The sequence below is a fragment of the Pavona decussata genome, unplaced genomic scaffold (assembly GCF_977016875.1).
Source record: "Pavona decussata unplaced genomic scaffold, jaPavDecu1.1 SCAFFOLD_51, whole genome shotgun sequence".
Taxonomy (NCBI): Eukaryota; Metazoa; Cnidaria; class Anthozoa; order Scleractinia; family Agariciidae; genus Pavona; species Pavona decussata.
The window spans coordinates 6,763,918-6,791,586 of NW_028145473.1; the positions used below are offsets into that span (position 1 = coordinate 6,763,918).

Sequence of the window (27,669 nt, forward strand, 5' to 3'; positions counted from 1 at the left end):
TAAATTATGAATTACTTGATGAATTTACTTGGCCTTTAGCCTGGCCGGAAGGAAATCTTCATTTGCATAGTTCACTCTGCGCCTCGTTTCATTAAATCAGCAGCATCCTACACGAAAGCATGTGTGTTTGGGCTCGTACCGAGTCTCTCGCATCCATATTCAATATGGCTGCCAGCATAAGTACTCCATCAACAACAGCTTCCAAATCGAACCCTTCGAAAAAGGAAAAGGAAACATTACTTGCTGTGTTGCAGTTTTTGAAGAAAAACAAGCTACCTGTAAGTAAATGGGGTTTTTCTGTGAATATTAGTCGTTTGTGTTAGAAAAGCACCAAAACTTATTGCATTGCTGGTAGCTGCGTCAAAAATGTTTTTAGACATCTTTCTGATTCATGTTTTAATTTTAAGGAAACTGAGAAGATCTTTAGACAAGAGGTGAACTGCATTGATTCTATAGAAGAAATAAATCTCCAGACTACTCCAGATTCAGAACCTGATATTTCTTCAGTTTTGTCAGCGTATAATAGGTAAGTTTATATTAAAGATAAGGAGCAATTTCAGAATATCCGTCCACTCGCAAGGTGCATTACTCTGAAACCCGTGGTCCGTGCTACCGCGCTCAACAGATGAATAAGTAATTGATGTAAGTGTTAAACTGGAGTGATACCACGGTCCGCAGTCCCGTAGTGGATGAATAAGTAATTGATAAACGCTTAGGCCTGGTTCAAACGTCGCATTTCACATGTGCCGAATAAAACTCGAGAATTTACTGCATGTGAAATGCGACATTTGAATCAATTAAATTTGACAGTTTCGAATTAAATTCGACTTACGTCGAGTCTGCGACTGAAACAGTCGAATATTCGACCTAAGTTCAACATTTGATTCAGACGTCGCATTTCACATGTGCCGAATATAATACATAAATTATAGTAAATTATTATTATTCATTTTGTAACCACAATCCGTAAATGCCATGCGCAGAAGAGTATAAACAGAAGGCGGACGGAGTTAAATTCGGCACCATTAAATTCGACGTCTGAATCAAATGCTACATTTAATTATTCTATTCGACTAAAATAGGAGTTATATTTGGCACATGTGAAATGCGACGTTTGAACCGGGCCTTAAAGAACAAGGCAAACACTATGCAAATTATATGTATCCAATGCACGCGCATCAAATGTCCAGCTGAGACGAGACATCTTATTCTTCCTACAGTATTTCAATATTAATTTTATCTCATTCCATTGCTCAGAAATTGCCACGTCAAACCCTTGTATTGTGACGTAAATTCTGGGGTATCAGTGGGGAGCAAGGGAGGAGAGGGGAGGGAGACAGGTTGTTAAGTCCAGAAAAAAAAAATGTATAGTCTCCCCACCCCCATCCCTACTCTAGGACATAAACATCCAATGTATAAATTTCTATTCACTTTCTGATCTGTTGACTTTTATTCTGTTAATTCTTTTGCTAGTGATGCAGACCCAACAAGATATGAGGACTATTATAGCAGGTACACATAATTTGGCTACAGAACTTATACTTAACAATTAGATTATGAGCTCGAGATCTCCATTGTGTGATAGCTGATGAGGACGCCGCCCAAATTAGCTATCATGCATAGAAATCAAGAGCGAATAATCTAATTGTTTTAGTATAAATCTACCAGTCATTCAAAACTAAACAAGTAAATTATCTATATCCTCATGGCAGACACTTCGAAAACGCGACGAATCGGCCGCCATTTTGTTGAAAACTGCAGCTACTCACTATCTATCACAGAATAGATAACGTCAGTAGCGTCGCTATTCAGAGAATGGCGTTCATGATAGAACACTAGTAGATTTATACTAATTTTTATTAGAAATGATGCAGAAATGTAATATTTTCCTTTCCTTGTGTCTGCCACCAACCACTTGTTGAGTAAATTATAAAAACTTTGTATACTGCTTCAAAGTGCTTTGAAATTGATACAAAACTAAGTGCTTCTTGGCCTTAGGGCATAATACATGTACATGAATGCATCCAGTTCTTTCAATAGATTAATAAATAAAGGATTTATTTTTCACTTAGTTTGCAAGCATTTGTGGAGAAATCCCTTGATGTTTACAAGGTAGGGATAAGGTTTGACTTTTCTTTAATAAGTAGAATAAAAAAAATGTACAATGAAGTTAATTGTTAGAGAAGTATCATATTTCTCATAGTTACTCTGACTAACACTTCAGAGAATTTATTTTCGAGAATATAACCATTTTCAATTGGCAAAATGTTTGTGTCAGTGTAGATTTACATGTATGCAAGTCATGTTAACTATTAAAAGTTAGTTTTCAAAATCAAATTATTTGAATTGGAAGACAGAAGAGGTAATAGATAGGTGATTTTAAATGGCTTCAATACTTGGAAGCTCAAGAAAATTGTCACAACCATGATTCACCCAGATTTTGAAAGTCAGGATGTAATTTTAAAAGGTGAATTTGAAGTCCTGTGTAATGCTATGAACTCAGAGATATTTTATTTTTGTTTTCTTTCATTCTCTAGCCTGAGTTGGCCATGGTTCTGTATCCAATGTTTGTTCACATGTACCTAGAGCTTGTGTACAAAGGAAGTGAAAGAGAAGGTACAGTGTACTAAAAACTGTAGTTATATTACAAGGTTCTCATCAGGTGTGGGCAGCCAGCATAATAAACAGCTACTTTTAATTTTTTTAGCTGTCTGCACTTTTATGAAGAGCTTTACATCATTCTTTAACATGCCTGTTTAAGCACTCATTCAGTAAGCAGTGCCTACTTCTACAACTATGGGAATGAGGGGGGGGGGGGGGGGGGGTGGAGTGGGAGGTGGGCACAATAACCAAAGGGTGAATATACAAGGAAATATCAAATGGTACATGTTGGGCCCTTAACTCCTCGGCTATTGGTCTTGTGGGCTCCTTGGTATTTTTCTTAGGCAACAACCTTGAACTGTACTTTTATTGATGTAAACCCACCCTTATGGAAAAAACAAGTGTTAAATTTAATTAGAAAATTGAATGAGATGTTAAGAAATACATGTATGCTCACTGTCCTTTGCAAATATCTGACTCACTGCAATCATGCAATTAACTCACCCAATCATCACTGTTAACTGGTATCAATTTTGTTTTTTGACTTCACAACCACCTTGTTATTACGACCAATTTTTTGTGCCCTGAACAAATTCAAACTCCAGTCATTAGTCCTTAGTTTTACAACCTCATTAATCTGACCTCCCCGTTATTACACTGTACAACCAAATTTTCACGGCCAGAAGCTGCCTTTAAGCACATTCCGTCACTTCAAATCAACTGTCCACCTTGCCCGACATTAGCTTCACGAGGTTTTGCAAGTCACATATTAACTTGCCGGTACTGTATGTCTAATTACAGCTCAGTCTTTCTTTGCCTGTTTCCGTGGAAGCCAAGAAGATTACCATGAGGAAGATCTTAGCAAGTTGGCAGCCATCACTCGACGTGAACACATGAAAAGCAATGAGCTCATGGGTACACTAAGGTAAAAACGTGATCTAAAGAGTTGCATGTAATGTCACCAAAATAAATAAGAATTTAATCCCAAAATTCACACAATTTTGGCTCATTAACAGGAGTAACAAGTTTGTGATCAGGATGTCAAAAGATACATACCAAGTACTCAAGAAACATTTGCAGGTGAGATAGAAGGAATTCCCCTCTTCCCTTTTTAAGGTATGGGGAGGTCAGGGGGTACAACCCCTGTTCTTTATAAGGGGTACAAACTTCTTCCCTGTCCATATCCAAGGGGTATCAACTTTCCCCCTTTTCATACAGCTGTACATGTACCCAAAGGAGGTTGGATACAAACTTTTCCCTTTCCATGCCCAAAGGGGTGGGATGTAACTCCCCCCTATGCATACCCTGTGGGGGCTGAATACAAACTTCCCCCTTTTCAAATCCAAGGGGGGCAGGATATAAACTTCCCTCTCTGCATACCCTGGGGGGATAAAATCTTCCTCCTTTCCATACCTAAGGGGGCAGATACAAACTTCCCCCTTTTCATACCCAGTGATTCAAACATTTTTCTTTTTTCATGACATCCCCGCAAGTTCAATACCATGCAACCCTGATCTCTCTCCCAATGCTTAATTTTTCCAACACAAGATTAATATTATTGTCTAAAGTTGTAGGTGTATGAATCGTGGAAGTTTGATATCTAAATGATAAATTTTACATACCCTGATACCTGTACTGATAAGCCAGAGCTTTTATGCTATGTTACTTCTCCCAGGCTGTATGGCAATTATGAATCATTGTTACTTGAACCATAAAAAAGAAAAAAAATACAATGATATATCTTTTCAGGATCAACAACAGGAATTACTACTGACCTTGATCCAGCAACATCTTCATTTCGATGGTAAAAATCTAATAATGTGCTATTAATATAACGAAAATGTTTATTTTTACATACTTAGCAAAATTTGTTGGACCAAAGGTTAATTAATAACAGTTGTTGAAAATGATGTGGTGTTAAACATCCCACTATTTCATTGAAAAAAAAATCTCTTTTAGATGATAAACAGTGTTGATTATTTCAAATTTGTTGAAAATGCTTCTGTTCTGATTCTGTGTTCATTTGATACCACAAGAATTAGATGCTTAAGTCACCATAGTACTTAGGGATAATACCAGAAGCCTTTACCAAGTGTAGCCATTTTCAACTAACAGCAATTGCATCGCAAGCTTTCAAAAAGTGTTATTAACATTGAAAAGTTTGTGTATGAATTTAGTTGATGTCATCTCAGAGATGAGAACTTACAAATAATGGATAGTACAGTAGACTCCCGATAACTCAAACCTACAAGGGAAATTGAAAAAGGTTCGAGTTATCAGGAGTTCGAGTTATCGAGGGTAAAATTATATAGAAAATGACCTGAAAGGAAAGGAAAATTGGTTCGAGTTCACGCGAGGTTCGAGCTAGCGAGGGTTTGAGTTATCGGGAGTTGACTGTAGCTTGGTTTTTTTTTAATTAATTAATAAATAAATTGATTTAATATAAATTAAGAAAAATAACATGTGCTTTGCCCTTTTTAACTCTCAAGAAGCTTACAGATTGTCTATCAGCTTTTTATGTGTTTGTCTTTAGTTTTTGAAGGAAGACCACGGAACAAGCAAACAATAGAAGCCACAGCTGGAGCAGTGACAGGAGAGGCTACATTTGAAGGTAAGCTTGTGAGATAATGACGGCAGGTGATTATCATGGTGATAGTGATAGTGATAGGTAATAGGTGGTCTCAGTATAGGTATTGGTTCTGGTGAAGGTGATGATTGTGGTGGTGATAATAATGATGATGATATTGATGATGACGGTGATGATGATGATGATGAACATGATGATGCAGACAGTGATGGGCATGGTCTTAGTCTTGGTTGTAATGGCAATGGAGATGAAGATGATTACATGTAACTTATGGTCTTGATCTGTAGGTGATAGTTATGATGGTGACAATGATGGTGATGGTGATGGTGATTGTCATGAACAAAACACGAAGAGGCTCTTATGCATAAATTTGTTCTAACACAAGTCTTGCTCGTATGAAAGGAGTGATATTAGTTTTGATGTGGATACCTTTACTGTAATCATAAAAACCTCCCAATACATGTGCGTATAGTTTTAATACAGCCATGGTGCAGCTGGAATTATTGTAAGGCTCTAGATACAGTGATAATTAATTTTTCTCTTCTAAAATGGCTCTAATGCTCTCATTCCACTACAGCTAATAAGAGCAAGGTGTATTATGGGATTCCACCAGAGCCTGACCTTGGAGTGGTGATAGAAGAAGAGAGTGAGGATGATGACGATAAGGATAAACCAAAGGTACAGTTATAACGGAAGATTTTGTAAAACATTTTAGAATTAACAGTAGCGATATAAAAACATGACAGTTGATCTGTTTTATGCTTAACTTTTCAAGTCATCTGAATAAGTCAAGCTCATATTTTACAAAATCTTTCGTTATCAGACGTTTAAAACGCGATAATGAGCTTGACTTATTCAGACAACTTGAAAAGTTAAGCAGAAAACAGATCAACTGTCATGTTTTTATATTGCTACTGTTTATTCTTAATGTTAATTAATAAAATTAATGCTAGCCTTGCAAAAAGACTTCTCCTTTGTTGAGTGAAAAAAAGAAAAGGGAATGAAAAGGATATAGGGGATGCTTGCACTCAGGCTTAATAAATACTTTTACGCTACATTAGATATTGAATAGGACCTTTCCATTCACTGTTTTAGAGGCCGTTTTCTTGCTAAGGCTGGACAATAATTCTAACTTATAATATCTAAAAATACTGTAGTGTTTATACAATAAATATATTGGAATTAATCCTGTGTCACAGACCACCATTTTAAAATCAAGGTAGTGCCTTTTTAATGACAGTAGATTTATGGCCGACAAAAAAGAAATAATGGTAAAAGTAAAGAACTAAAAACATAAAAAAAGAATAGTAATAAGGCTGGCGATTTGCTTCCCTTCTAGTAGCTAACAATAATAATAATTCATGAGGAGAAAACAAAGGAAATCACTACCGTCTTCCTTTCGTTTTCTTCAACCGCACTTCTCGGCGTTTGGAAATGGAATGAAACAGTCTTCCTCGTGTTCAGTAGAACTGTGTTTCCGTAACTGTTATTTAACTGTGGGTGCATTGTGCCTTTATATACAAAAAAGCCCCAGCATCCAATCAGAGCCATTTTTTTTTCTTATTTATGTCCACTAATCAATCTCAATTTGCTGTCTGTATAGAAAAAGAAAGTAAAGAAAGATTCCAATGGTCCGGGTAAGTTATGAGCAAGAGAAGTCTGTATGTAATAATTTTAATGTCAATGTCCAGGGTTTGCAATGTAGACTAGACTTCATGGAGCAAGTGGTTTTTATTGGTCCTACGAAAACAGTTCAATACTCCCCTTTACAAGCAAAGTAAATTGGTTCATTGAGATAAATATATCTTTCTCGCGATGCCCAATGCGTTTAGCACGGTAGATCCTTATTGGCACATTCAGACAACTAAAGTTAAGTACATCAACAGTAACCAAGTTTTCCATGGAACTTTAAACAACATTTTATCAAAATTGCAGGTTATGCTAAATGCGTAACTGAAGAACAGTAAAACTAGTATGAGTTGATACAAGGTCGACCCCTTCTTAGATGGCTTTCGATTGCTCATAAATCGGAATAAAAATTTAAACGGAATAGCCTCTAGATTTGTTGTTTCAGGTAAATTTGGGAGAAAGGAAATACAAACTTATTCTCGCGCATAATATTCGAGAAACATTTTGTATTTCTGGTAACACCAAAAATCCCTATAAGGGATTCGTTTTAATCATTATACGTGTTCTTATTCAGGCCAATTGAACATACTCTTAGTTGTACTTTTGGGAAATTCCGACCGCTCGGGAAACAGTATCCGCCGTTCACGGACGTCAGAAATTTGATCAGTTGATGAGTTTGAAATGTTGCCTCATATTAACCTTTTAATTTCAGGCAAAAAGAAACAGGAACATAACCCAAACGCTCCGCCACTCAACCGTCAGATTCAATTTCCAGTAATGTAAGTGAAAACTGGTCATAAAAAGATGGTAAAGTCAGATTATGGATTTTGTAAGCGTCACGCTAGGTGTTAAATCTATTCGTGATGGGTGTTGCCATTGTTGGTCACTCAAGAAACAAGAATACCCCTGGATCCTTACAACCTTGTTGTTTTTGCCGAACCTATCCCCACAGGTGTCATGTAACTGCGGCTAAAATTAACACTTGTGATGTTACCTTTTGACTCCAATGTGTTACATGTACGTTGACGTTACTAATAAACTAGTAATAATCATGGATTAGTAATTAAAAATGCGTTCGATCTCGAGGCCCTCGCATAAAATGGAGGCGAGTAGTCAGCCTGTCCAAGATGGCGCCCAAACCCTGAAAATCGCATGGTACACAGACCGAAGCGAGTCAACCAGTGGGACTTCACTTAGCCAGCGGGATTCAAAGCTATCGCATGAAATCGAGGCGAGTGGTCAGCCAGTCCAAGATGGCACCCAAACGCTGAAATCGCACAGCATCTAGAAAGAAGCGACACGAATAGTATGCGTTCCCCTAACGTCGAACACATTAAATAAATGATAGTTTGTCTCACGATGCAGTTTCTAGAGCTGTTTATCGTGATTTAAGGACAATGACGTTGCATTAAAAAGTGGCAACCCATGTTGCTTTGAATATCAAATTTTCCTTCATCGCAGACAAATCTGACCGTTTCTCCGGGTAGGAAGAAAATATGTTGAGTAGAAAAGTTGGACATGTATGATTTCTCTTTGACTCTTTAGGAAGGACAGCGACAAACTAGTGAAGATAACATTGATGAGAGAAGCTGCCAAAAGAGTAAAGCTGGGCCCCGACACTCTTCCTTCCATCTGCTTCTACAGTGTACTGAACGCTCATTCGAGGTGAGAAAATAAATGTGTTTTGCCCTACAAAATGTAAGGTCGCGGCACGGTTTTAAGGAGAGCAATTTGTAGTTCACGTAGGGAGCACTTTTTAAAGGCTGGATTTAATGGAAAAAAGAAGGCCCTCGATTATGTTTATAACTAAATCCACTGAATTCGCCTGTAAGTCACAAGTGAGCAATGGAAGTCAATAATTGCACCATGATTTGGGTGTCACTTTTTCCAGGGGAAACAAACAGCGCGCCCCACCACCACTCGCCAACCCCTTTAAAAAGCACTATGGCATGTTTTATGCTTCAACCTCGCGAGCTGTGCTTCCATCACTCTACAGCATTTTACAATCTCCATGGAATCCCTGTGAAGTCGCTGTGCAATCTTAGTGAAAATCCCTTGTGGTTTACTCTGGCGATTTGAACAACCCACTAAAATCTGCACTGGAAGGAAAGTCGGTTAATCTTGTGGGGGAGGGAGGCGATACTCTATATATTCGGGGAGAAGGGGGGTGGGGAGGGGTTCCGTCTCAAAGGGAACCTTTTCCACCTTCGTGGTATGCAAAAGAGTCACTGAATGAACGAAATTCAACGACTTAGATGGTATGACTCCCTTGGAGAAGGCAAGAGAACACTTTTCTTTTTTGGGCTTCCACGCGTCATTCATGTAAACTAGTTACTTTTTGTGAATGATGTATTGTTAAGTAATGACACAGGCAAACTCGGAAAAAGAAATTCCGAGTGCTCCTATCCGATTACTAGTTCGGATGCTCTACCACTGAGCTACAGGAGACTCGTGGGAGCTAAGGCCATTAAACTAGGTTTATGGGACAAACATCCTACACACTGCAAGGATTGGAATGTCTATGAGTGGCATATACGCAATGAAAGGAAATGTGATGTAATATTTTAAGCCTAGTGAACAAATGAGAGTGATGTATTATTCAGTAATGACACAGGCAAACTCGGAAAAAGAAATTCCGAGTGCTCCTATCAGGAGTCGAACCTAAGACCTTTCGATTACTTTTTTTTACTGACTTAGTTACTTTTTTGCTATCTCTCTTGTGACAGTTTTGTTATTGTATTGACGATTTTTCGTGTATTAGAAAAAATTGAACTGTGAACTGAAAGGTTAGGAATAATATTAAACCCGGCGAGCATTAAAAAGGGCAGCAAAAATTGAGCAGAGATTCCTGGAAGAAATTACAGTATATAAATTGCGCCATCTGCCGAAAAAAGGAGGGTTTGACATATGTTTTAAACGAACGAAAGATCATTAGGGAAAGTATGTTGGGGGAAAATACGTCGGGTGAACCTTCCAGCAGACCCCCCCCCCCCTCCCAGGTTTTTAAACTACCATTTATTTTATAAGCTGAAGATCGTGTAAACACTTGTGATTTGAAATTAGTTGGAAGTGCTTTCAATTAGTGTGATTTGTTTGTTTTCTGCAAGTCATTATTATAGTTAAAAAATTAAAAAAAATCCCAAAATATCATTTCATTATGTTTGTGGCGAATGTTATGCCTAACAATTATTCACCGAAGTGGAGGTGAATAGTGATGGATATTTACTGAGCTGCGAAGCGGCGAGGTAAATATCCATTCCTTTAACCTACACTGAGGTGAATAATTGTTTTAGTATATATCACACAAGCCGAATAACTAGCGGACCAAAAAATTATTTTATTTCTGACAATATACTTACAAATGGTATGAAATTTTAAAATTTCGCGCGCCACGCGGTAAGCAATTTCTTATTGTAGAAAGTTCCGTCTCCCTTTCTTGCAGACAAGTAAAACTTTTAGTTCTTACACTGTAATTTCTTCAGTTTTTCTGTGGAATTCGTCTTGTTGTTGAAACCATGCTGAAAAATATTAGATGTTTCATTATTTTCATTGTAATTTCAGTGCTCGGCAGTTTTCGTAAACAATGGGTTGTATTTTCATTTTCCGCCTTACAATATGAGGTTGAAAAGATTAAATAACTTACCATTTTAATGCCGTCAAACCAAACTTTGTTGCCATTCATGTATTTTTTTTAACAGCCGCCTCGTTTATCGAAATAATTTCCTCTTAAGTAACCGTGGCGAAACGGGAAGCCATCTTGTTTCTCTTTCGGCTGCTCGGAGGTGAATAGTACTTGGCTTATCACCTCCGAGCTAGCCAATCAGCGCGCGCGAAAAGTACTATTTACTTGTGTGGTATATACTAAGAAAAATTATTGTTGTACTTAAACGTACTTGCTTTTTGTCGACACCATACACTGCAGGATATTAAGATTTCATTTCTATTTGAGAAAGGTTATTGGGTTTATTTGTGTAACATCAGTTGTGACAACATCAAATAATAGTCGGAACACCTTAAAAATTGCCTTCACTTTTTAAACCGTAATGTCCGATACCTGTTATTAATGAGTTGTATTGTAATCCTAAAACATTAATAATCGATGCATTATTTTAACTGATCAATGTAGTAAAAAATAAAAATGTTTAGTAATTTCTGCTATTTCCCGTGTGTAATCTTTGTTTACCTTCCTGTCGATCGTAAAAATTAAAGAAGGAAACGTTTGGAGAAAGGTTTCTAGAAAGTTTGATAAATTGTCTATATTTCAGTATTTTTGTTGTTGTTGTTGTTTTAAGGTTTTTAATTGTAATAAAGAGTACAAAGTCTTGTTTTGAGAGATTTTCCCGGTAATTTTTCCTCAATTAGTGTAACGCTGCAAATCTTTCGTATTGGCAAGTTCATGTACCCGCTAGCTGCTAAATGCTACATTATTGTAGCATCAAGTTTTCGAATCTCAAATTTACAATAAGGCTTTGTTCAAACGTCGAACTTTTCATGGGCCGAACCTAAGGCAAATTAGCCAAAACAATATACTTTGCCATTTGCATTAGGCTTGCGGCATGTATATATAGTTCGGCGTTTTAATCGGACCTAAGGGACTGTTTACAAGATTGGTTTCCAAGCAGGATTGGTTTCTACTGATTTTCCTCTGAGTTCTAGATTTCTCTTCCGTGGACTAAATCGCTCTAATTCATCACATTTATAATGGAGAATAAATGGTTAGAAAATTAACAAAAGACAACGACAAAATTAGCATTTCTTTACATTAGTAGCGAATATTAGGAGCTTCGATTCCTGTTCGATTTACATGGTAAAAATGGAATCTGTAATTTGCTCGACTTTTAGTTTGCCAACGCTCAAAGGGAAATTCACTTCTGCTGGTTGTGTGGTTTCTTTGCTGACTAACTGCGACCCCTTCCAGGCATGAATTACACCCGAAGGGTTGGCGATTTGGTGTATTTTTCAATTTAGAACAATTGTAGCAGAAGAGTTGGCCAGCCTTTAAACAGTAAGAAAGGATTTTATACAAGAAGAAAACGTACGTTTTTGCCTTAGTTGTAAAATGCGAAGGATATACTCTATAACGGGTGGCTCTAACTTTCGAATATTTAGAAGATCCCAAACTCAAAGTGTAACCATTTGAAATAAATATGTAGGGTTACCATTCAAATTAAAATTTTTTATTTGTCACCTTGCTAAGCCAAATAACGCCGGAACTCCAGGTGATTCACACTTTAACCATACAGGCAAGGAATCTCATTTAAATATTAGAGTGAAAATTGACGGCGATAGCTTAAAGTTTGCGAAGAAGGCAATGGGCTCTGTAAGAAACTGCTCCGTCAGTTTTGATGCTTTTACTGCAAGTATAGTCTTTGCGTCTTTAAACTTAGTGTCTGCAGTCACGGCAGTTAGCAGTAATGGGCTTATTCTTCTCGCGTTTTATCAAATAAGGTCGTTACGGTCGATTTCCAACTTCTTTATCGCGTCGTTGGCTGTGTCTGATCTTCTTGTTGGTTTGGTGCTAAACCCAGTTTATGTGGTGATCTATCTCACTGGTGTGTCGTTTGATTTCACGCGTGTCTGGCCGGTTAGACTAGCTGAACACTGGCTTTGGATCCAAACCGTGATCACGTCTACTTTCAACCTGACTGCCATAAGCTTGGACAGGTTCATCGCAGTAACAACGCCTTTTCGATACACGGAGACGGTGACTCCACGGCGTTGCATTTACGGCGCTGTTTTTATCTGGACTTTTTCAATACTTTTTGCATCTGTACGATTCCTAATACACGACCCTCAATATTTGCCTATGCTTTGGATTACCATAACGATATTTATGGTCCTTCTGCCGTTAATAATTATTTGTTACTGTTATTTTCACATTTTTGGAGCCGCAAGACGCCAACAACGCCAGGTCGCTGCTCTATCATCTGTGAACGCGGCATATAAAAGAACGATTTTGAAAAACAAGAAAGCTGCATGGACTATTGGAATAATAATCGGTTTATTTGTGCTCATGTGGTCCCCGAGCTTGGTGTTGTCTCTTGTTAGCCTCGCAATGACAGATACCTGCACGAGGCGTAGAGTCGCTATAGGATGGTACATCTCCGCGTTTGTGTCATTTTTAAGTTCTTGTTGTAATCCCTGGGTTTACGCGGCGCGAAGTCGCGAGTTTAGGATGGCGGTTAAACGTGTTTTAAGGCCTCAAAGGATCCACTCTAGCGACCAAGCCGCTACATCCCTAGAAAGCTTCCCTTCTGCTAGGATGGGTGCAATATCTCTTTGAATTAGTCGGAGTATTAACAGAGCTAGGAGAGTCTAGCGTCTAAGGCTATATTCCCAAAGAACAAGTTTCACCGTATTAACACTGTATTAAAAATAAAAGTACCGGCTACATGAACTTACCAGTCAGTGACTTTCATTTAAATTGTAAAGCCTTGCAATTTCGTGAAGCTATGCTGTACGGCTTAGACAAGCTGTGTTTAGCTTCAAGAAGAAAAATGCACAAATGTATTCTAGTTTATAAGTGCTTAAACAATCTAGTACCGAAGTATCTTAGTACTTTACTAGACATAGGCCTCTGCACGATCATGTGACCAGGAGAAGGAACGATCTTCACCGAATCCTAAACGCAATATAGGAAAAAGAACTCTTAAGTACGCGGGTACTATATATTTTTTAATTCTTCACCCCCTTGTATTTAAAGTGCCCCGTCCCTAGATAGTCTCAAAAGTATGATTATTGAGCATTTTTTATTCATAATGTTTGTCGACGCATATTTTTAATTGAACCTTCGTTGTATATTTGTACTTGTTTTCTAATCTAGTATATATATACCTATTCTTGACTTCTTTTCATTTCTTCTTTAATTTTAAGAACTTTTTGTACATGTCTTAATTTCCCAGAGTCTCTATAAGCCAGGCCTCGTAGCTGAATGGGTTACCCTGGTTAAATAACGTTACTTACTTACTATAATAAGCAGGTGTCTACACCCAACAGCTTTCACTAGAGGCGCCAAACTTAGCACTACGGCAGAGTACTACAAAATAGCTTTCATTTTTTAATGGTCACACGGACTCAAAAGTTATACCATCTGGTACTGGGTAATAAACGGCACTACAGGAAAGTACAGATCAGTAGCTTTCATTTGAATGGTCACACTTTAGGATTTCATCCACAAACTCAATGGGAAAGTACTGCTGAGTGGTTAATCTGAATACTTTAGGCACTGTAAAATTCATCGCACAAAGTAAGAAGTTAGAACCATGTTGTACAGCGAAACAAACGTAACCAGAACCAAACTGCTCAGAACCTTTCATTTGAACGGCCACACATTAAGGTTACCGTGTACCTTCAGAGGTGTCTCGCATTTAAGCGATGTAGCGCGTCCAGTTTAAACTGTAGATACCTAAACCGCTATGTCAAATTGAAGCTTATATCAAACTATACCGAGAATTTTGTAATAAAATGAAGTGTCGAATTTTTCACGACCTCTAAATGCGAGTGTCCGAATCACCTTTTGAAAGATACAAGTCAAAGCGAATTTTGTTTTTCGCTAATTTAATTTGCTCCTTAGTTTCCGGACCCAAAGCGCTAAAAAAAAGTGTCTGCGTTTTGCCATATTCGATCGCAATGAAAAGTTATAGAGCATTTTCGAAATAGGATGAAAAAAATGTGGAGTGATCGTACAAAAACCACTCTCGGAGAAAAAATATTCGAAAGAAAAAAATCGCAGACACGTTTTTGTTGTTTATATGTTAAACTAGTTACTGTCCAAATTTGAAGGCAAAGGAACAAATTCCTTTTGAGTTTTAGCTCTTTGAAGTGGCTCCTCCAAGTGAAAAAAATTGATTCGAGAAAACAGCGCTAAAAATTCGGCAATTCATTTTATTTCAAAATTCTTGGTTTAGTTTGATAGCCAGTTCTATAAGCTTTAATTTCATATAAGGGTTCAGGTTTCTACAGTTTAAACCGGACGCGCTTCATCACGTGAACGCAAGAGACCTCTGAAGACACCTCTGAAGGTATAGGGTAACCTTAACGTTTAATTCAGTGGCAGAAGAGTTATAACTAGTCACCTTCCAGAATAAAAATGTGGTACACGAAAGTACTGCTCTATAGTTACAAGCAGCCTTAAACTGCACTAAATATCTTTTAGTTTTTTGCACTTGTTTGCAACTGTATGAAGCCAACATTCCTTAAGCTGGCTGAGAGATTTAGTAAAGAATCGCAATGTATAAAGATAAATGTTAAAAGCTAACTGTACTTGAAGAAAACACTGTTTCGTTGCGTGAATTGGATGAAATACAAGTTATGTTTCTGACAAATGGTCTGCTGTCTGCGAAAGTATTGAGTATAAAAGTGCTGCTGAAGAGTCGTTTACTTTCTTTTTTTTTCTTGGGTAATTTCTTATTTGACTTTGGAAGTTCTCATGCACTGGGAAAAAAATATATTTTAGTTATTTGTTTTGTTAGTTTGTTGGGACACGGCTCATTTTTTATTATTATTATTATTATTATTATTAATAGTTGAACCATTTGCTGTTGGCTTTGAGGCTAAAATGCACTGGAAAATGCCATGTAGTAAATGATTCTGGTGGCATTTTGTGTTCTCTTTTAAAATTGCCCTTCTCATTATCATTTTATTATTAGGTTTACTCGAACTTTTTCAGTTTTCGTCCAGCCCTTCGAGGAAAACACATTCAGCGGCATAACTCTGCTACTATTGATACTGCGCATACGTTCTGCGCATCTCGAGATACTCAGGTTTCCTATGGGTAATGCTTACTAATACAGGGATATTTTTGCGCGGTTTATACCTACACAGAGAAAACAGAACTTAGCAAATGCTTTTGGCTTCTCAAAAGAAAATTGGGGGTAACCATGCATTTTTCAGAGATAATTAAGCTTCAGTTTAGGAAAAAAATCCCATACATTGCTTGATATTTTGGAGCTTTTTAGAGATATTATTGCTTAATTATCTTTGAAAAATGCGTGGTTACTCCCAATTTTCTTTTTGGATTCCAATAGGTTCGGCTAAGATCTGCTTTTCCCGCATAGTCATAAGCCGCGCAAAATTATTTAGATATTAGTAGGCACCGTTCTTAAAATAATATCTTTGCTATTGTTGCAGCCTAAATTCGGTTAGTATCTCCGAGGACTCGAGTCTGCTGTCAGGTGGATTTGAGGACAGCAGTGTCCGCGTATGGAGCCTCACTCCCAAGAAACTACGCATGCTCAAATCGCCCTCGGAACTAGCGCAAATCGACAAAGAAGCAGGTCAGTTAAATGGTGTAAGCACGTGACCTACCTTAATCCGCTTCTAAAACAATTGTTCAACGACATAGAGGCTGATGTGACGCGGAGCAAGATAAGAAGATGAAGATCAAGATTTATGTAATTGCCAGAAAAACAGTCGAAAATTTGTAAGAAAAAGAACAACAGTGTCCAAAGAGAGAATTATGTGCTATTCGGTCAGTGACAACACAATGTTAAATGCTAAATGTTATGTCCATTTCTTAAACTAAGTTTTAAATTTGGACACTAGTTCCAACTATTTAACGTCAATTTATTGTAAGAGTGAACTGAATGTAGGGATTTTCGAAAGTGTCGTTGGAAGTGGATGCTAAATTCAGGGTCGTACTTACTTTCCTAATTCTGCGACCTGAGTAACAGTGTGGACGTTCTTTCTGTCTTATAGAGGATGTACTTGAACGAATAATGGATCACAGGTTAGTAACTAACTTTGTTCATGTAGTTGTTCTTGTGTTTGTGTCAGGCCCATTTTTACCTCTTGTGTGTTTATCGCTAATGAAAACTTAGGCCGTCGGCGTGAGGACCGCTTGTTGATTCTACAGATACATAAAATGAAAACACGGCCTGATTTGGTATCAAACATTGTGTAACATGTCAGCTGGCATTCGCAGTTTAATGGGAACTTAGCGCCGTTCAAGGCTATTGATTCGAAGTTGAAATGGAATCATGCACAGGGGTGTATTTTATACCCGATCCACGGTGTAGTTTCTAGGCAATAATGGCATCATTGATGAGCTATCCTATGGATTTCAGCTGATAGCCTAATTGATACAGCAAGTTGTTGTTTTTGTTTGTTTGTTTCTTTTGCTTATTTTGTACACCATTTACAAGTGGTAAACACGGGGACAGTTTTGTGCTCAACGTCTACCACAATGCACCTTTGAGGTTACGTTTTAAGTACTTTTTACGAGGGCATGTCCCGAGACCCATGGACAGGATTCCAGTGATATAAATGAATCAATGGGACTTTCGCTGGCACATCCACAGAGTGGCTATTCGTCCACTGTTTCCAGGTCGAACTGGAATTTGGAAATGTTGGTTTTTATGGAGGGAGGAAAACTGGAGTACCCGGAGAAAAACCCTCGGAGCAGGGACGAGAACCGACAACAACCTCAACCCAGACATGGCGTCAACTCCGGGAATCGAACCCGGGCCACATTGATGGGAGGCGAGTGCTCTCACTACCGCGCCATCCCTGCTCCCCAAAAATTCATTAAGCTGACTTTCATAGATTGTTTGTTGTCTTCTCAGGACTGCTGTGGAAAGTAGACGTTTGATTGGCCACTCAGGACCCGTATTTTCAACGAGTTTCAACACGGATAATTCTTTTCTTCTCTCAAGCTCTGCAGATAGAACAGGTATGGTTAATTGACAGCGATGAAAAAGCCAATAAGTTCACCACAAGTAAAGTGGCACTTGAACATACTTTAATGCACGAGATTACTGCAGCTAACGACTGCGGTAGAGACAACTAAAATTTGGCTGAAATTCTTTAATATTTGAATTTATTGAAAAACGTTCTTTGCAGAACTCAGCTTTGGACGCAGGAAAGGTGCCTCAAGGCTGCCAAAGAACTTATTTCAAATTTAAGGGTCAACGGGTTCTTGTTTAGAGGGGGTCTAACTGACAAATTTTAGGCTAACAGGTTCTTAAAAAATGGGTTCTTACTCGCTGGGTTTTACTGTCTTTGAAATCGCGTTTAAATTCCTGTAGAAATTCCTGCTATCGACTTGAAATTGCCTGTGAAAACTATCGGAGATTTTCGCGGCAATTTTACAGTGATTCATTAGCTGAGTGTCTGAAACAGGGTGTCGTAAAGTAATCACCCCAAACGTGATCACCTAAATGGCATCAGCCAGACGTATCGTAGTTTGTGAAAATGGACTGTTGTTTTTTCTAATTGTACTGTTTTACTATCTAGTTCGCCTTTGGAGTCTGTACACTTTCAGCTCTTTAGTTTGTTTCAAGGGACATAACTATCCTGTCTGGGACGTGCAGTTTTGGTGAGTACAGGCGCAATTTCTGAAAATATGTAGTTCCACAGAAAAGCTGGTTAAACTTTAATTACTCGTTCATTCACTCACCCAGTTCCGACCCAACATCCCGAACTTGAAAGTCATCCACTATGGTCTCTGTATTTGACCGTGAGAGTCTGTCGTGGTTAGAACTCGCTTGTGACCAGCTGTTGAAACTCATTCCAGTGTGTAGCCGGTACGTCCAGCAGTCTTTAAGACAAATAACGTTTGCCCTAACACGAAGTTGTGAGTTTTCTGCAACTGATCCTCTCTCTCCTCCCTTTCCTCCCTCCCCTCCACCCGTCATCCCTAGACTAGTTCGGGTGGAAGACGTTTCGGACTGCGCGCCACTTGTACAAACATTCCCTGGCGTATCTTGTTTTTGGTGGCAAACTCCAAAATTTAATTGAAGTCTGCAACTTTGTCAACGTTTCTTTCAAGAACCGTTCTCTTACAATCAATATTGCAAGGCTTCTGGAATATAAAACAAATGAAAACCGACATAAAACCCGAACAAAGCAAAAAAGGAGTTTTAACGCTCACTCACAGACAATGCTTAGCCACTTTTTAACCTAATGTTTATTCCAATATGCTATAAGGTTATTAAAAGCAAACTGTGCGTTTACATACCTTTCGTTGTAAGTTTCTTTGTGTCCTTCGAAAAAACTAAAATCGCTTCCCATTTCAAATTGATAAGCAGATTATTCCCTAGGTGCAAGACACGTCCGTAACGAGTGATTTTCGTTTAGCACTGAAAACTTGCCTTTGTGACATAACAAAGAAAGAATGCACGCGCGCAAAAATCAGCCAATCAGATTCATTCGTGCTTACGTGAACCGCGCGTGCTCAACGGTTTCAATTTGCGCGTGTTTAGCCAACCCTCAAAGTAGCAAAATAAATTTAGCATACAGTAAAAAGTACCGAAGACTTAAAAGCTTTGTCAAAAGTTGTTATTTGTGGTGTAATTCAGCTCTACAATCTCTGTGAAATAACTTGGGATGTTTGATCAGTAATACCTTTTTGCCCTTTGCATTTTTCACGCGCAAATGTGTTTGGCATTAGCGTTACTGTGATCGATTCTCTCTTCCTCGAAACAATGTTAGTGATCAGAAAACGTTCATGAAGGCGAAAAGCAGTGTTGTAGAAGTTGGAGGGTTTTGCAGTGAATTCCTTCTCCAACCTAAAATTTTTCAAATACTCCGAGACTTATAACCGAGATTGTAGTAGAGATTTAACATTTCAAGAGAAATGTTGGTATTTTGTTTCCGTCGCTATGAGGTTATATCCTCTGAGTGCACTGATAAAAAAAGTTCTAGTTCCACTTATTCTTCTTTTATGCGACCTTCTTATTAAAAAACTTAGAATCAGAAAGTGATCTACAAGCGCCCCTACCGGGAGATCGTCTGTAATTGCGTTCGACGTAGAAAGAACGCACTCCTTATACAAATTGGAGTCGAGATTGTATAGAACAACTTTGATTGAATGGATGGATCTTAGGACGCGTATCTAGCACCCCCCGCAGATTTTGCAGGGGCGGATGACATCATCACCAACTTTGGCAAAGGAGAGAGAGCCTGGGATCGAGATCATCGAACGCACTCCCTAACCTTTGATTATTATTTCTTTCCCCAGTCCTCGAGGGCACTATTTCGCCACAGCGTCACATGACCGCACGGCTCGACTGTGGAGCACAGACCACCCGCAGCCATTGAGAATCTTTGCTGGTCACGTGTCTGACGTCAATGTAAGAGCTTATTTACTTTGTTAACACTTGTTTTCATATCTGAAACTGACCTTGGACATTCACGTTAAATTACATGAAGTAAAACGCTTTTTAAACTTAAGAGCAAAGAGCGTACAGAGACGACACAATCTTTTGATAAAATTGCGTCGCCATAACACAATTGGAATCTTATGCCACTCTTTTACGCTTGAACGAGCGATGCAATAACTCAGTAATTTGTCACTGAAACTGCAACCCGTCGATGAGGTGCTCCACGTGAGTTTTTTACTGGTCACTTGCGAAGCGGTTTCTTTAAAAAAAAAAAACCCACTTCGCTTGTGCAAGCAAAAAATCGATTGTGTCGCTTTAAAGGAGAATTTTTACTTAATTTGATGTCATTATAAAACCCCAAAATGCTTGTCTGTCAACAGAAATAAAAACATAATTGTCTACTTTTGTTATAAATTATCACCCCAGTGCAATAAACTGTCGATTAGTGTTCTGGTTAGAGACAGAATGGGTCGGAATGGATTGAAAACTTGAAAAATGTTAGGCTAATGTTTTTCAAGTTCTCGTATTTTTGTTTCCAAAATGCGCTTGAACAGATCACGAGTTGTTTCTTTAAAGAATTGAGTTGATTTCTTTCCTCTCATTGTTTTAGAATTATTTTGTAGCTAAGTGAAGGTCTTATTTCACCATTTTTAACCAAAAGAGGTCAAAAACCCCATGACACTACCCCTTTAAATAGCCGACTCTTAAAGGAGTGCTTATTAGATGGGGGCCAGAGAGGACGTTTAATCGAAAAAACCTGGAAGATAAAGAGAATCTCGCGCAGAGAAAGTGTAGTAAGATGACATTTTTTCCCTCACCTAGAGAGTTACCTTTCACCCGAACTGCAACTACATCGCTACTGGATCATGTGATCGGACCGTGAGGCTCTGGGACATAAACACGGGTAGCTCCGTGCGGTTTTTCACTGGACATAAGGTGAGCTATGCACTGTGTACTGCAATTTATTTGGGGAGTAATGCAGGTAATAAGCTAGATAATGCCGATACTGAAAGGCCTGTGCTGTTAACATCGTCGAACCCAAAGCTTAGGAAACAATGTCGTTTCTTGAAGTTTTAATGCCTATTGCTTTTCAAAAAAAAACATTCAAGGGATTTATTTACAAATGAACGCTAAAATGCTGATTTATGGTTCCATATATAGTTGCAGAAAATAGCTTCCAGTTAGATAATTCGTAGCATGTGTAGTAAGCGTCTCCTTAGAGTTTTGCTAATCGAGAGCAAGACAACTCAGAAGAGGAAGAGGGGACCCTGGAAGCAAGGCCGAGCCAGTCTTTGCTCGGTCAAAAAGCCAAAAGCGTAGAAAACCCCACAGAACCTCTTCGCAGGCCAAACATACGTGCGCATGATGTCTTTGTTTATTTTTAGCAACCATGGAATATTGTTTTTGTTATTTGTGTAAGTGTGTTTACCATAATACTTGGAACACTGTTTACTGTCGGAAATGAAAGAAAAATTCAGAAATTAAAGAAGCTTTTAGGGGCTTCGTTTCACTGGGAATACTACGCGCTATAAAAAACCCTATCTTCCTTCCTGCAATTTTTTTTTTTTGTGAAACAGCTTTGTTGAAGATGTAGAAAGTGTTTCATTTTAGATCTGTCAGTAATTTGGTAACCCATGTTTTGCTTGTATGCAGGGAGCTATCTATTCACTAGCATTTTCTCCAGACGGACGCTATCTCGCCTCCTCAGGTAACTTAAGCAAGTTCTTACAGAATGCATGCTCACATTCTTCAGTTTCTTATTTTTCTTCGTAAGAACCTCTTCGATGGAAAAGTTATATTGAAGTAATATATCAAACACGAGGGAAAGTGTTTCATCCGGTTTCCAAACACCGAGAAGTGGATTGAAAGAAACGAGGAGCAGCCGAGTTTTTTGTAAACCAACTTCGAGTTTTCTGGAAATCGGGTGAAACTCTCTCGAGTGTTTGACATAGCTTCTCAAAACATTTATAATCCTTGAAGAAATTCAAAGTAAAAGTTCAGCAAATTTTATGATAATTAAGATCACATTTTCTAACGTCTTCATGGTAGTGATTTCCTATGTTTTCTGTTCATGAATTATTTATGAGTTTGAGAACTTTATTTCTAGGAACATTACGTGAAATGAGTAGTTTGAAACTGCCATCATTTTGTCGTTGATTAAGACTGTTCGATACGCCCTCTGTGAAAACTTGGTCTCTCAGCCAAATGTAATCTGAGCTTCATTGTTATTTAGGTGTCGACAAGCGCATTCTGGTGTGGGACCTGGCGGAAGGAACATTATTAACAGAGCTGAAAGGACACACAGATACCGTGTACTCTTTGCGTTTTAGTAGAGATGGCAATATGCTCGCTTCAGGTTTGGTGATATTATTGTTTTTACTTTAACTTATAATCTTCCATGGATCAAGTATGCTTCCTTTTCATTGTCCTTCCGATAGTAGAGTGACCAGAGTATGGGGAAGTTTTCAGTTCACAGTCTTTTGATAATTGAAATTTTGGATCTTTAATTTAACCTTAGAGGGGATGACAATAATCAGAATAGGCAGAAAAGATATGTTGAGATATGCTGAGATATGCTTTTTCCTCGAGGCAATGTTTTTTAGAACTTGCAACATATCTTTAGAGCGTTTTTTTTTTTTTACCACGAGATTTTGCTGGGACTGTGGGCGCCACGTCAGCACAATCCTTTGGTTCTATCCATGAGCTCAGTTCCGTGTGGTTTCGTTGTCGACAGATCTTCGCTATTCCCGAGAGAAAAACGTCGTTACAACATTGGGTTATTTCGTACTGTTCGGTAAACGTGTGCGTTTTAGCGCGTTTTCGTGATAGAATCTTACCATCAGCCAACAATGTCTGGGTATTTGATTCCTAACTTTGTCCGTTCATTGAGGATTTCAGGCTTAGCGATAAAAACTATTTTTAATTTTTAATTTATGGAAAATTGAGGGAAATTGAAGGTCGTATTGCAAGAGGGTTATGCGTTTCTATGGCATTCGAAGGATATTCTTTTAGTTTATTACTATTAAAAATTGCCAAAGTGTCAGTAAGTGTATTCTTTGAGAGTTTTAAAGTAGCCATGTAGCACCACATGAGTAAAGGTGCGCTCCATTCGATTTGATGTTTATTTCTGTGCATGATTGGGCGATTGTTACTCTTGAGTACTTTACAGTATCTCCAATTACCACAATTGTGCCAAGTGTTTATCATTTTCTATGATCGTCGGAACTGAGTGGAGTTTTTGGACTCTAACGCATACCGACTAAACAGTTTCAAAACCTGCGATAACAAAAGTGTCCGTTTTTTTCCCGCGATGTTAACGCTAATCTTCGTGTTCTTGTTTTCAGGCGGCGTTGACAACTGTGTAAAGCTTTGGGATGCTCACTCCATTTGTAACCCCGACGATGATGACGATGACAGAGGCAACGAAAAGTAAGTTTGGGAATAAGGCCCGCTTGTGTGACTCATCATAATCTGAGGATGCATTACTATTAACCATCTTTGCCTTGCTGGATGGGTCAGCTTGATAGAAATGCACTAAAGGGTCATTTTTTTTTTCTGTTTAGTATTTAAAGAAGTACAAGGTTGAGCGAAAGGTCACCAGAAATAGGGAAGATCTTTGGCCCCAGTGAGATTTGATTTCAGGCTCATAGTGATGTCAAACGGTTCACTATCACTCTAACTGAGCTTCGAGGCCTCTTATGAACCTTTCCTGGGCTGCTAGCCCTTGCACGAACAGATACTTTTAAAATCAGTCGTTTGCATCGTTCTTGCCGTACCAATAATCGTGCAGATGAGGCGAGGTGCCTCTTACGGCTACAGCTTGGAAGTTTCAATTTAACTTTCTGAACCCCATTAGTGACCGGGGGACTGATTCACGAAGCTTACTTGAATTACGGTGTATTCTGTGTATTGTTTATTGTTTCTTAACAATAGACTATTGTTGGACTAACAAAAGGCTATTGTCAAGAAACAATACTTAGGATACATCTTAAGTACGGAAGAGTTCGTGAATCTGGGCCCAGACTCTCATTTGTCCTTGTTGAATCACTTCCTGATAAGACATACGAGTCACTAGAATAGATAAAATTATCACCAAAGATAAGATTTCTTGATTGTTGAGGAAATTCTCCCAAGTTGTACCATAAGAATCGTATGAAGAATTGTGAAGAGAATATGCATACTAACATTGGGGCTAAGGGGTTAAGAGAAGGTGTCTGGTGTTAGGATGTTTCTTTTGACAAGAAGCTCTGGTCCACATTGTATCGTTCCAGGCCGAATTGTTCAAAGCTCGATTAAACTGATCCTGGGATAACTTGAACTTTGATTCGATTTCAGTTACTATGTAATAAAGATCCTTCCCGTTCAAAAGATTTTTGTTCCTCGGCTTTTGCTATTAGCTTAAAATTAGTTCTTAAAAACCTTTTAAGGGAAGTGGTCAAAACTACCATACTCGAACGGGACCCACCAAACCACAAAATAGATGGTGGCCTCTGCCTGCACCCCTCTTCCTCAACCTCAAAAGATGGTGTCTTTATTGCATAGCCAACCCTCTATCCAGCAGTAAAAAATGACAGTGAGATTCGAACCTCACTTTTCTTGTTTATCTAGCAATGCCCACTAAAGTTTGCTTGCTGAATATTTCTGTGTCAAATCAAATCTTAATGCCAATAAAATTTTGTCGGTAATGTCCATGAGATAGGTGGTGTCTTCGATAACCCCCCTACCCCAGACAAGGTGGGTCCTCTTCCTAATGAGCGAGATGAAAGCCTCGGGGTTAGTGTTAATCGGCTTTCGTACAACCAGGTCCAGATGAATAAAATATCTCTTCCTTCTTTTCTTTTTAATTTTTCAGCCGTGCATCATCCAAAAGCGAGACGTTCGAACTTGGCTCCTATCCCACCAAAAGGACACCGGTTCACTGCCTGCACTTCACGCTTAGAAACCTGTTACTAGCGTCCGGTCCCTTCACATTAGCTTCATGAACAACCGACGAAATACTCAGTGTAAATAAACTGAACATATCGGGATTGTCACGCAATATCCTTAGCCTTGTCACACAATCTCTTACTGGCAGTAATGCAATAGACGATGAGAAGTCCAAAGACTACTGCAAAGCTGACACAACGTAATATATTTTAAAACAATATTTCGGCTGGCCAAACCAGCCTTCTTCAGGTTTAGATGTTACTAAATTATATAAATGAAATTACAATATATATCATGGAGGATGTTGCAATACATGGGAGCAGCGGAAATGACGTTTACAAGGTGGTACGAAAGGATGAGGAAATAAGTAAAATAAAATTAAAAAATTACAATTCATCACGTCTATTCAAACCGTGGGGTTCCAAGGTCCCCGCTAAATCTATAAGAAAAGATTCTCTGGCTTTTCTGATTGAATCACGTGAGGAGTGGATAACTTCAAGTGGTATTAGTTGCATGTCAGTGTGGCAGTGGTTAGGTTGAGAAAGAAAATGTTCAGAAACAGTGGTTGGTTTGGATGAAATGTTAGTTTTGTCAACTGGGCGTCTATGTTCGTTGAATCTGTCTTTGAGACGTCGCTTAGTTTCACCTATGTATTGTAAATGGCAGCGGTTACATTGTACCATGTAGATTAAATTTTTGGTGTTACAGGTTATGTGTGAAGTGATGTTACGGGTTTCGCCTGTTGAAGAAAATGTGTAATGTTTAAGACCGTTAGTAATGTAAGGACAAGTGGCGCAATTTTGTCCACAGCGGAAAGATCCTGGTGGTGAATTAGTGCTGTTAGGAGCGGTGACAGTCGGTAGCTGTGCTTTAACTAAAATGTCGCGAAGGTTGGAAGTGCGTCTGTAAGCGACGATAGGTGGGTGTTTAAAAACGTCCCTGCAACGGTCGGAGGAAAGTAATATGTTAAAATGTTTGCGTAATATATTAGAGAGGTGAGGAAGTGCTGGGTTATATGTAACGACAAAAGGTATGCGGTTAATAGAGTCGTTACGGTTAGTTTGCAGAGCGTCAGTGCGAGAAATATTAGCAGCTCGTAGGAATTGTGAGTCCAGGAAGGTGTTATGATATCCTCGTGCGAGGAGATAAGCTTTTAATTCATTAATGCGGATTTGAAATGTAGCGTTAGTAGAACAGATACGGCGGATGCGAAGAGCTAAGCTAAATGGAATAGATGTTTTAGTATGTTGAGGATGGCATGATGAACTAAGAAGATGTTGGTGTTTATCTGTAGGTTTAGTGTATAGGTCAGTTTGTATAGTGCCGTTATGTAGCGATACCATTACGTCGAGAAAAGGAACGTTAGTTAATGAGTGACTGCTAGTGAACTTAATAGTGGGATGAATATTATTGAGGTAATCGATGAATATTTTAAGATGATCTAGACCTTCAGTCCAAATCATAAAAATATCATCAAGGAACCTCCACCAGGTATGGACATGGAAAGGAGCATTAGAGAGAGCGTTAATTTCGAAAATGCCGAGAAAAAGGTTAGCAAATGAAGGAGCCATCTTAGTACCCATGGCAGTACCATGGACCTGAAGATAGTGTTGCTGATTAAATGTGAAGTTATTCATGGTCAGTATTATGCGTAAAAGGTCACAAAGTGTCTCAGTAGGAATGTGTTTGTCCGTACGAGTTTCAAGGAAATGACGGCAAGCATCAATTCCTTCGTTGTGTGGAATGTTGGTGTACAATGATGAAACGTCGAGAGTGACAAGCATGGCGGTACTAGGTAGAGTTCCAAGGTTAGAGAGTTTGTTAAGGAAGTCAGTAGTGTTTTTAATGTGCGAATCCAAGGAAGAGACGAGAGGGTTAATGTGGTAGTCAACGAATTGTGAGATGCGTTCAGTAGGGTGGCTGTTAGATGAAACTATGGGGCGTCCTGGGTTTCCAGTTTTGTGAATTTTAGGTAAAATGTAAAAGCGTCCAGGTTTAACGTCAGTTTGTATAAGGTATTGTTTCGTCTTTTCGTCAATGTAGCCGTCTTTGAGCATGCGTTGAACGTAAATAGTAACTCGTTGTTGAATTTGGTTAGTTATGTCTCCGTCTTGTTTTCTGTAGAATTTAACGTCGTTAAGCTGTCGATTACATTCGTCTATGTACCAGGTTTTGTCCATCACTACCGTCCCAGAGCCTTTGTCGGCCGGTTTGATAACGATGTCTTGTCGTTTCTTAAGATTACGTAATGATTGTCGTTCATGTGAGGTTAAGTTGTCGGTTAAGTTGCCCTCTGTGGGTGAGCTCTTTACCCACTTTCCATTAAATACACTCTTTGGGTGTCCACCCATGAAAAAGACTGCGTGGTGATCCATGAGAAAGTTAGCCTCCCTCGAAGACTCTATTTTTGCTCGTCACGCAGTCTTTCCTCCCCAAAGAAAGATTGCGTGACGAGCCAAAAGAGCGTCTGCGAGGGAGGCTATGAGAAAGTCGTTTATGAGATTACGTGACAAGCCCTAGCGAATAGCGTGACGGACTATAAAAGAAGGCTTCGCATATTGCGTGATGACACTAAACATGACATCTGCCTAGGACGGTATTAAATATCGATATTTTGTAAAATAGTGTTAATAAAAGTTTCTCATTTTTTATCTTGGGAATGAAAGTGAAGAATTGCATCAGCAAGTTGCGGGACTCCAGCAATTTGGGAAAACTTCTAAAATGCAAGTTAACAAAAATTACCATTCGTGTGGACGCACCATTTTCCGCTCTACTTTCCTAGGCGGATAATGTCAAAAGCCTTGTTTCCTTGCTGTTTTGTAATGA

At 38.7% G+C, this 27,669-nt stretch overlaps 3 protein-coding genes across 3 annotated transcripts; 2 read left to right on the plus strand and 1 right to left on the minus strand.

The window, feature by feature from the left end:
* Positions 1 to 119: 119 nt before the first annotated feature.
* Positions 120 to 27,494, plus strand: LOC146481303 (transcription initiation factor TFIID subunit 5-like). Its single transcript, XM_085108953.1, has 24 exons — positions 120 to 278; positions 408 to 526; positions 1,474 to 1,512; positions 2,073 to 2,112; positions 2,538 to 2,616; positions 3,403 to 3,526; positions 3,618 to 3,681; positions 4,351 to 4,405; positions 5,135 to 5,212; positions 5,766 to 5,866; positions 6,792 to 6,825; positions 7,530 to 7,596; positions 8,363 to 8,482; positions 15,947 to 16,092; positions 16,514 to 16,544; positions 17,380 to 17,486; positions 18,050 to 18,131; positions 19,776 to 19,887; positions 20,740 to 20,853; positions 21,571 to 21,625; positions 22,151 to 22,273; positions 23,262 to 23,346; positions 24,770 to 24,990; positions 27,130 to 27,494. Exons 1-23 carry the CDS (start codon positions 120 to 122, stop codon positions 24,897 to 24,899), a joined length of 2,064 nt encoding a protein of 687 aa, XP_084965079.1. The 3' UTR covers positions 24,900 to 24,990; positions 27,130 to 27,494.
* On the plus strand, positions 11,921 to 13,128 carry LOC146481304 (histamine H2 receptor-like). The gene has a single exon (XM_085108957.1). It carries the CDS (start codon positions 12,129 to 12,131, stop codon positions 13,098 to 13,100), a length of 972 nt encoding a protein of 323 aa, XP_084965083.1. The 5' UTR covers positions 11,921 to 12,128; the 3' UTR covers positions 13,101 to 13,128.
* Positions 25,036 to 27,218, minus strand: LOC146481305 (uncharacterized). Its single transcript, XM_085109032.1, has one exon. The coding sequence runs from the start codon at positions 27,216 to 27,218 to the stop codon at positions 25,230 to 25,232; it is 1,989 nt and encodes a 662-aa protein (XP_084965158.1). The 3' UTR covers positions 25,036 to 25,229.
* Positions 27,495 to 27,669: the final 175 nt, after the last annotated feature.

Bases quoted from the DNA above. Each gene is read 5' to 3' on its own strand.
- LOC146481303 (XM_085108953.1), top strand. From the start codon at position 120: ATGTGTGTTTGGGCTCGTACCGAGTCTCTCGCATCCATATTCAATATG. The intron at 3,682-4,350 runs GTGAGATAGAAG...ATATCTTTTCAG, and splicing joins TACTCAAGAAACATTTGCAG to GATCAACAACAGGAATTACT. The intron at 6,826-7,529 runs GTAAGTTATGAG...TTTTAATTTCAG, and splicing joins GAAAGATTCCAATGGTCCGG to GCAAAAAGAAACAGGAACAT.
- LOC146481305 (XM_085109032.1), bottom strand. From the start codon at position 27,218: ATGGATCACCACGCAGTCTTTTTCATGGGTGGACACCCAAAGAGTGTA.
- LOC146481304 (XM_085108957.1), top strand. From the start codon at position 12,129: ATGGGCTCTGTAAGAAACTGCTCCGTCAGTTTTGATGCTTTTACTGCA.